General features: G+C 47.4%; 1 protein-coding gene across 1 annotated transcript; it reads right to left on the reverse strand.

Moving 5' to 3' along the window:
* Positions 1-96: 96 nt before the first annotated feature.
* Pmar_PMAR001943 (hypothetical protein) lies at positions 97-6864 on the reverse strand (the record flags this gene model as incomplete). The annotated part of the gene is made up of 28 exons (XM_002783679.1): positions 97-102; positions 142-326; positions 375-450; positions 496-585; positions 634-809; positions 865-1130; positions 1177-1314; positions 1355-1505; positions 1833-2001; positions 2049-2152; positions 2199-2338; positions 2387-2465; positions 2513-2635; positions 2683-2746; positions 2795-2916; positions 2964-3119; positions 3163-3237; positions 3470-3611; positions 3667-3732; positions 4045-4220; positions 4513-4582; positions 4631-4697; positions 4749-4869; positions 4915-4987; positions 5712-5759; positions 6447-6525; positions 6580-6701; positions 6778-6864. 28 exons carry the CDS (start codon positions 6862-6864, stop codon positions 97-99), a joined length of 3171 nt encoding a protein of 1056 aa, XP_002783725.1.
* Between the last annotated feature and the right edge of the window lie 3330 nt (positions 6865-10194).

Raw genomic sequence — 10194 nt, forward strand, 5'->3', positions numbered from 1 at the left:
CATCCGTATTGTCCCAAAGCTTATCGCATCGCCCTGTAAACCACGTATCAGGGGTCACACACTGGCCAACGAATAGTGACAATGGTAACTCGTCAATTACGCCTGCGACAAACCCTACAACACAGAAATCGGCTAAGTCACTATGCCTTCAATGCTCAACGCCAGCCTGTTCTCCTTAGGCACCGAGAGGTATATGTTCTCCAATTTAGTCGTCCTCAGTCCTGTCACCCATCGGGCGTTCACTTCATATACCCTTTCACGGACGTAGTAAAGAGAGCTATTCCCAACACACGGCTTAGGCGCTATATGCAGAGGATCAATCGTGCCTAACAGGAGCTGTGGCAGCAAGCGAGCATAGAAAGGTCCAACCCTACATGCACCAAGTGAGCTCGGCAACGCATCTTGCAATGCACCGTTGATCAACGGGAGGTTCCCTCGTAATGATAGGTTCTACCATACGAAGAGATAATAGCGGGAATCGACTGCAAGACTTACAATAACATCTAGGTCGACTGGGGGCATACTTGTATGCATGCTCCACACTATGAAGAAGATACCCCAGCTCACAGCCTTAATGACCAACACCTGATGATGGTAACACTAGGAGGAACCTTCCCTCAGCTTTGAACATACCGTGCCAGTCATCCTCTGCAAGAGCCGCTTCCACAAGGGTGGTACGGCCTTGTCCGCAGTAGAGTCGTTATCGCTATCATTATTCTCACTCTCATCGGTGGCTACCAAGCGGTAATGCTTCCCTTTATCGTCACGACCAGCTCGCCTCTCTCCATCCAAGGTATCCTTCTGGTGGCCTACAATCAACAGGAGATAGAAACCTATACGAAATCTCAAGGTGTCAAGGATCACCTTGAATGTCATCCAGATTGTCACCAAAACTTCTCCTTCGACGCCTCGGGCTGTTCACTATGGCCTCCATATCAACGTACTGCTCCACCTTGCGCTTGGCTGCCTCTAGCACAGCAGGAACCTTCTCCCCAGTGCCGGCCACTGACCGTGCTGACTCTGCCAGAGATCGACCGCCAGCCAGCGATGAGAGCAACGAGCAATTCCGCTGATGTAGTTGTTGCTCCTCAGTAGCAACAAGGGAACTCTTACTCCGAGGAAGAACCATCCTACAGACAACTTCTGTTATGCATGTCAATCAGATCGTCGACTCACAGTGATTTGCTCCGTCTCATAAGGGACTCAGAAGCAGCAGCGCCAGGGGCTACTAGACATGCATTCTGAAGAGCTCCCACCAAGGCGTGGCCATCCTCGATATCACCCTCATCTCTCGAACGCCTCGACACATTTGGCCTGAACTAACAGTGAGAAGAATAAGAGCGAAGCTACCTACGATATGGGTGGTGATGACATGGCTGAGGCCACAGCAGCTGAGCTGGCCTGCTTCTGCGCACGACTAGCATTCCGTCTAAGTTCACGGCGGAGGATACGGAAGGTCTGCCACTCTGTTGGGTCCCTCCGCGACATTGAGGTTATATCAGTGCCTATCCAAAACCATGCAAGGCTGGCCATTCACAGTGCTGCCGACCCATATCAGAGCGACTCCCCAAGTCCCCTAGGGCGGCGACAGTAGCCGACCTGGGCACCAAGCTAGACTGCTGCTGTGTATCCAGCAATGGCTCGGTCAGCGTAGCACTGCTTGAAGGCTTCGGCATGGAGGGCTCAACAACAACTCCTCCGTGATCTCCTTGTTGAGACTTCAGCCTTTCCGCAAGAGAGTAACCCTCTATTGTTGGCAGCGACAGAGCCCTCTGGTATCCTAAACAGGCAGCAGCCACTTCAAGAGTGGTAGTTTACGAATGAGTGCTTACGACCATCGATCGCCATACTGCCGCTCCTCTCCACTGCATTAGGCCGGTCAGCGATAGCATCGTCTGGGTGAGCAGGTCGCCATCGAGTAAACGATGAATAAGACCTAGGCGTAGTGGCACTCTGGTCCCCAATCATATACTCTGGATCCCTTAAGGATTCCTCTTGCTCCTAACCAGTAGACGTGTACCCTCTCAATAAGCCATCGTCGAACCTACATGCTCGAGTATGATCATCTCAGTAGCCATCTCCACGACATTCCGTGCCATAGCGTCCATCAACAGCTCATGCGTTTGCGTAGCCAGATCCATCGAGGCTAGCCCTGAGAGTAAACAGTCTACTATCATTAGAGTTGCCACTCAGCTCACCAGCCATGAGTAGGAAGTAGAAGCCCGATAGCAACCCAGGAGGAGCATCAGCTCGCAAGGCATCAAATGCATTGAGAGAGATCAACGTGGTGAACATAGCAACAGAGAAAACGTCCATCATAGCCCAGTCGCTGATGTAACTGTAAGCGACCATTCAACAATATATCAATAATAACAAGCACTGGTACTCGATGAGATAGAGCAGCCAACGATAAAGATCAGCACACGTGTGAGACGTCTTGTGACAAGGGAGGACGTGGAGTGTGCCTATGGACCCACAGTGAGGGGGAGTGTGAACGATCGTGAGGACTCACCAGCGATGAATATTCCGCCGACTTGAACACACGGCACAATAAGTGCGAAAACAGCGAAAACAACCGCGGGAATAAAGTAGTTGATACCCTCATGCTGCTTAACAAGCCCATCAATCATGCCAACTAAAAGAAGGTGTGCCGGTTGCATAAACTCTCCTAGCCATGCTTACAAAGACCCAACGTGCTCTGTGATACAATCAAGCTCTCCTTGAATGCCACTTTAACAGTAAGGACCTGTCAAACCGACTCACCAGCAGACAACGCTTCTCCTCAACACCTTACACTATGGTAGAGACTCCAGTACAGACCGATGTAGAAGGTTATGCAGGCTCCATAGAGGAAAAAGGTGTCCAAGGAGAATTCAAAGCCTCGACAACAGCCTCCACAGGTGAATATCGATCCACCTAACACATACCGCCTCCACTGCTTCCAATAGGCCCAGTAGTCGTACACAGAGACAGCTTGTTGATTTGAGCCAAGTTGAACGTACTGGCCACACTGGTGACCTCAGAGAGAGCGCCGCCTCCTCTACGTTGTTCAGCAGTACGGCTGGGCCACACCACAAGAGTACCGTCATTAACAGTCGCCACCCGTGGTGATTCCGGACCTGATCATAGCATGTCGACTGAGGCAGCTAGGACACAGCTTACTGTGTTCATTGGGAGGAGCCGACGAGTGGAAGGCAAGCGGCTCTGAAGCTGCTGCACCAAAAGAAGGCGTCCGACCTGAGGGACCGACGAATGTCCAATCATGCTCAGATTCCTAGTGTGGGAAAGTATGCACATGGTCAACTACATGTGTCGATGGCATTTGTGAAAATTCTGAGGAAAATTAATGAAATTCTTATTGTTTTCTGGACACTTCTGCCCGAATTTGTCTGTAAACTAGTGAGGAAACCTCTGAGCTCAGGTGAGGAAAGCGAACATTTATTTCAGCACTGACCACTCCTCCCCCTACTTATCCGAGCCTTGCGGTCTCCTTCCTGAGCCTCTACTTCTTCTACACTGGAACATGCTCGATCACCCTCACAACGACGACGATTCGGCTGTGGTGTGGTAAGCGGCGTTGTGTTGAGCTCAGGCAAAGGATCTCCACAAGCCTGACGTGAATTTCCCTCCAATCCTCCTCATCGACGCCACATCCCCCCCTCCTACCCCACTCTGAGCAGCTTGCCGTCGACCTTCTGGTAGGGCCTCACCAAAGGGAACCGAGCCATGCACCTGAGCTCACGCGGGAATCAGCCGAGCATTGCTCACAGCGACAGTAATGGCTAGCACTACAGTGATAAACACTAGAAGGATCAAAAAGCCTTGATCACGCGTTCACAGTGTAGGAAATTCTGCACATGGTCAAACACATGTGTTGGCGATGATAAAAATTTTCGAGAAATTTTTGGGAGATGAGTGTTGGTTTTTGTACACTTCTACTCTACAGTCGTGTGTGAATATTCATAACGTAGCTTTGAAAACTTCTGACCTCAGCTGGAGAAACCAAACATATGTTCCAACACTGCTCATTCAGTGGACACCCACTTCAGTATTCCGAGTGTAGTAGTGAACTAAGCTGGAGTGATCAGCCTGATCAGGCGAACGACCCGTGATGTTCTTGAAGGCAATCTCCGTCTGCCTGTCCCGCATCCATCGGGCGAGCTGCTGAGCATACAACGCTTGTGGCCGGTCGGGCAGCATTGACCACAACACTTGAGTAGCTGAAGGAAAACAGGAGGATGGGAATATATGCAAATGTGTTAGTGACAATTTTATGAACTCTGGATTTTCCATTTTAACATTCATATTCAGCGAAAGAACTCCTGAGCTCAGCCGAGCATTGATTCCAATACTACAAGTTTTGGGAAATTTTCGTAGGCATTTCTACTCGAATTTGTATGTAAACTTCTAGTACCTAGCTGAACCGAGTTGAAAAAAAAGGCAAACATGTATTCCCCCAGCACTTTAATAAAATGGTGATACCAGTACGACATACATACCCCCTCCACCTACCACCAATGCTCAGTAGACAAAATGCCAGATAGTAGTAGAACCCAGTCTGCAACGTAGTGCGCATCACATCCTAAAAAAGGTCTTATCATAATAAAGAAGATTCACCACACAGTGCTACCTGATTGAGAAAAGCTACCATAATAACTGTGACGAATATATCCAGCATTTGGTATTTCGCTATGATCCTGAAAAACAACAGAGGGGAATACCGAGGCGCGTTTCTCCCATGGGCGTACCGCAGTACAAACATGAGCTGGTGAGCTTTCTCTGGGAAGGTATGACGAATAATGAATATCACCAACATCATCAACAGCTTCACTATTGGGACTACTACCGAACATAGGAGTACGAGGACGCCTGAGGACCCTCCTCATAATAGTGAAATCATCATCATAACCCCACCTGGGAGATAGAAGCCTTCCTCGAAGAAATTCTCCAAACTCTCCAACGTGGACTTGGTGATATCAATTGACCCCTGAGGAAAATACGGGCGTCTTTTTGAATTCTCATCAATTCGGCGAAATATGCATACGATCAACTCCATGTATACAAATTTCGGAATTCTGTCTCTGGTTTCACTAGACTTCTACCCTACTTCATATATATAACCTCCTATAACTATCCGGGTAACTCCTGAACTCAGCTGAGGAAAGGGAACATATATTCCAACACTGATACTCATAGAGTCGACTCGAGTATCGTCAGAAAGTCGTACATCCATTTTGAGTGTAAAATGGCTGAGTAAATTTTCTTCCCAAAATCGGACCCATGTAGTAATTGAGCGATATACAACACTAACAATAACATGCAAAGTTGATGCCTGTATACCGAGCTGAGCTGGCGACATCATTTCACCCGACCAAATTGCGCACACTGCGAGTATTCTCATTAGTGCTGTAATACATGTTTGCTTTCCTCAGCTGGGCCCAGGACTTTCATCACAAATGTAAACAGCTCACACATAAATTCCGGTAGTAGAAGTGTACAAAAACCAACAAGAAGTGCCCAAAATTTCGCAGCACTTTTATATTGTCGGCAACACATGTAGTTGACCATGTGCATATTTTGTCATACTGTGTCGAGAGTTGTCAACTCTGTTACCCTCAATGGAGCGTTTCAAAATCCCCCTAGCCGCACCAGAGCAAGCTCTGGTCATGTACAGGGCGACCAACAGCAGTCTAAGTGGTCCCTATTACTACCTGTCCCATAAAGTCTCCTTTTATAGTTACAATAGGCAAACTTATACCCTGGAAAAAGCATGCATACGCAGTAACCACTAATAGCAGCAATACGTTAAACCTACAACAACCAGTGATCATCATCATGACCTTCATAACACGCCGCAACTACCGCGCAAAGTAGAAGATATGCAAAGCACATCGCCATAGTAGTCTCAATATACTCTTGATCATTCGAATCACCACAGCACCAGTACGCTCTTCCTCATCTTGCTGCCCGCGGGCCGTCGTTGTCGTCGTCGTCCGTAACCGATGACTTGAGCCATTCTCACCAACAACGGGTGACATGTGAGCTTAGAATTACACCTCTACCACATAGTGGTCACTTCTCGAGCTCAGGTAAACCCCCATGAATGACCAACTACAGCAAACTCGGGACGAACTCCTTCAAGGACAACATTCATCATCAACATGTGGACATTTCAGTGTGTGAGTCATTTAAAGTTAAGTCTAAGGTTCATATTCGAGTAACTCGACAGTCGTCTTTGCCAACTTACTCACCTGATGCAAAGAACATAGCAATCGATACCCCCACACAGTGTGGGTATATATGCACATGTGATGAAGACACTTTTGAGTGATTCAACACTTCTAGCCTAGTTCGTATATAAACTCCCATCATCAGTTCAGCTGCGTAAAGCCAACATAGACTCCAAAACTGTGCGAACTTGGGGACGCACCACGTGGCGAGCATACCATATGGTCGTGACCTTCCTCAGCAACTACACTACGAAGAGCATCAGTAGTCCCATGCGACAGGAACCACTCTCTCGCACTGAAATCACCGCAGTACTATATGGACAACTAACACGTCTTATGATACCACTACCTCGGCAACTCTTGTAAATGCGCCACCACCTGTATGACATGCCTTAGTACACTCCTCGACGGCACGCCTGTCCTCAACTGCTCCAGAGCGTGCTCTAGCATATCAGTACCAGACTCCCATACCTAGCCACTTTCAATACGACAGAATACCATCGTGCCAAGCGTATGCCGCTTGGCATTCGCCCCCCTACTCTACTACTTCGTATTTCACACGTCTCACGACTGTCAAACTAGCCGCCAGAGCCCACGCCACCTCCACGACCTTCCATGAGGAGTCTGGGCTCATTAATAAAGGCACGACCTTTTCAGTCTGAGATGGTAGGACCACCGACTCCGAGACGTACCAAACACCCAAGTGGCATTACGAAAGTCATCCCTGCAGTTATCGCTTCCTTAGCGTCAATCCCCACTAGGCTCACCTCGACCAGGAACTGCAGTGTCGTAACCAAAGTGGAATTAGTTGGCGATGGCGAGATCAACAAATGTAGGCCCGGAAACTGAAGATGACAGACGCAGGGATCGAACTCGGGTCTTAATCGAGGGCTTACACTGGCCGCGATCCTCCCTGCCTCACTCGGACCAAGAGCTATTATGTTAGCTAGGACTTCGAAGATCACCGAGCGAACTGACAAGAAGACTAAGTCCCCGACATCCATCGCTATTCCTCGAGATAATAGAAACCCCATGTTCGTTGAATCAACTGTGGATCAATTCAGAATCGATTTTTATACGTATGATGAGCGATTCTGGAAACGATTTCTTAACACGATTTCAATCGTGTCTTGAACGACCCTAAAGAACTTATTCACATCACATCCACATGTACTAGTTTCAAAGCAGTTTAGCACAAGACGAAATTCCAAACTGAAGATCCATATGAATTTTCTTCCTAAATGAGTATTATTACTATCACTGCGTTCCTCCTCCGGACCAAGTGAGCTCCTAAATCTGACCCGGTCATACAGTAGAGTGAGGTAACTGATACGAAACGTATCCTACTGCACCCGACTCTACTACTACTTCCTACCCAATCTCGAACAACTGAGCCGCCCCCTGTGCGAATCGTGATATCTCCAGCAATGTCAATGCCGTGGTGAGCCGAGTACTCCTATGAGGGGAAAAACCGATTTGTTATAGAAAGCTCAGCATGAACGGAGCGAATCGTGACTATAAGGCTTATGATCGTTAGACATGCCCGAGGGACTATCAGCCCACCAGCAACGGGGACTTAGTAATATCTCCTCTCCAATGAGAGTCCGTAACGCACTGCTACTATTCAGTATTCCAACCCGGCCAACAGTCGACCGGGAAATCCTATAAATGACCTGAGCCGGACCGTCCATATGACGAGCCTAACTGCCTCATATGCGCCTACCTTCATCGCGAGTAGCCTCATGTGGGTGTCCACATCGCCATCACTGCTGAGCCTGGCCTTTTCCAGGTCCTGTAGGAATCCCACGAGCATTTCTAATATACCACATTCGATCTGCAATAGAAATAATTTCTATAGCGAGCAACTGCATTTCTCAGAGCTACTACAGCTTCCTGAACAGTCGTGGTTTTCGAAAGCTTCTGATCTAAATGCACCAAAATATTAAGTCGCGTGGTCCGAGCAGTGTTGGGATGTTCATATTGGTATCTACCTCGACACTCCTTTCCGAGTCGTGAAACATGACTTACTTTAGTCGAGGTAGTTCCCAATCGCCAAACGCCACCTGGACATGCTCAGCTGATTGAGCCTTCGGGTGATCCTATGGGAGTACTTTCCCCTTATCGGACAACTATATCACCTCACCTCAACGGCGAAGTCTGCAATGTGCCTGCAGTTTGACGATCCGATTCTATTAGGAACATGTCGACGGCCTTGGAGGTTATTAGAGGGCCCTCCGAAAACCAACATGAGACAAAGAGAGTAACTGTAAGAGGCTGGTTTTTCTACTGAGGTTCCTAAGACAAGTAGTCTGGAGGGATCATACAGGTCTATCCCTACTCAAACTGTTACATAGACCTATGCTGTGTTACAAAGTAAACAGTTGATGAGCTGTTACATAGACCTATGCTGTGTTGCAGAGTAAACAGTTGATGAACTGTTACATAGACCTATGCTGTGTTACAAAGTAAACAGTTGATGAGCTGTTACATAGACCTATGCTGTGTTACAGAGTAAACAGTTGATGAACTGTTACATAGACCTATGCTGTGTTACAAAGTAAACAGTTGATGAGCTGTTACATAGACCTATTCTGTGTTACAAGGTAAACAGTTGATGAACTGTTACATAGACCTATGCTGTGTTACAAGGTAAACAGTTGATGAACTGTTACATAGACCTATGCTGTGTTACAAGGTAAACAGTTGATGAACTGTTACATAGACCTATGCTGTGTTACAAGGTAAACAGTTGATGAACTGTTACATAGACCTATGCTGTGTTACAAGGTTGAAACAACTTGGCCAAAGAATGAGGTTGTTCCTGTTTCCATCCTGATATTTTCAATTTGATACAATACAGCGTCTCCTAATTATAGTTTATTACAGATGTGGTTAACACCGATTCGGCGTAATCCGGATGGGCGAGACCTGTTGCAGCGGCCGGTGTAAAAATTGGTATAATACGCGCTCGCCCAACACCAATCGATCGTGTCTCTCCCAAGAGACAAATCCTCATTCTACTTCGCACTAACGATGTGGTATCATTGCGTGCTTCACGTGCTAGCTGTGGTGCTACTACACGCTGACTTCAGCTTGGGGTCTTACAGCAGCCACTCATACCGAAGCTATGGAAAAAGGCGTTCGACTAATAAGGGTTCTCTGCGTACGTCGTCATCCACCGACACCCGTCCAAGTAGTTCCAGTTCGAGTACCTCTGGGAGATTGAGGTCTGGTGGATCGCGTTCTTCTGGGAGTACATCATCAAGCGTATGGTCGACCAGCAGTGGTGAGCTCTCTCCTACGAGCACCAACATTCCAAGGAGTCGTACCTATAAGGCTGAGGGATGCCCTTTCCTATATGGAACGATTATTGACCATCCCCAGAGCGATACTACTGGGTACCTTGATATCTCATGGAAAGTCATCCGCCCTAACTATTACGGTGGGAGAAATATTCAACAAGACGTGACCCTAGAGAATGTGAAGTACTCTGATGCGAAAGTGTCAGTATTAAGTGGTCGTTCATATAAATTTCTCGATGTTCATTTGACAGATGAGCAACACAAGCGAGTGTTGTCGTATGGTCTTTTCAAGTGGGACTTCGAGGGAGCAAACATCTTTTCTAGACGTCTCGCGGAGCCCTCTGTCAAGTCACATATAATCTATAACCCTACATCCTTCGGGGAACGCAGTTGCAAGTTCCGAGAAGATTCAAAGTGAGGAAATCGTCACCGATATTAATCAGTCATTAGAGTTGTTATTTCATGTTTGTGATGTGATGTAATGTGTCTACGACTTTCTTGCGTTGTTTAGTGCGAAAGGGAGGTTATGATCAATCCTCAAGGGGCTAACGAATAGTTGCTCAACATCAGCTATCAGTTTAGTATAATATTGCGGGAGCAACTCAGTCGCCACGAGGATTGAAGCACTGGGAATGCTGAGACTATGCCTTAAAAACGTACGG

Source organism: Perkinsus marinus (assembly GCF_000006405.1).
Source record: "Perkinsus marinus ATCC 50983 genomic scaffold scf_1104296936642, whole genome shotgun sequence".
NCBI lineage: Eukaryota > Perkinsozoa > Perkinsida > Perkinsidae > Perkinsus > Perkinsus marinus.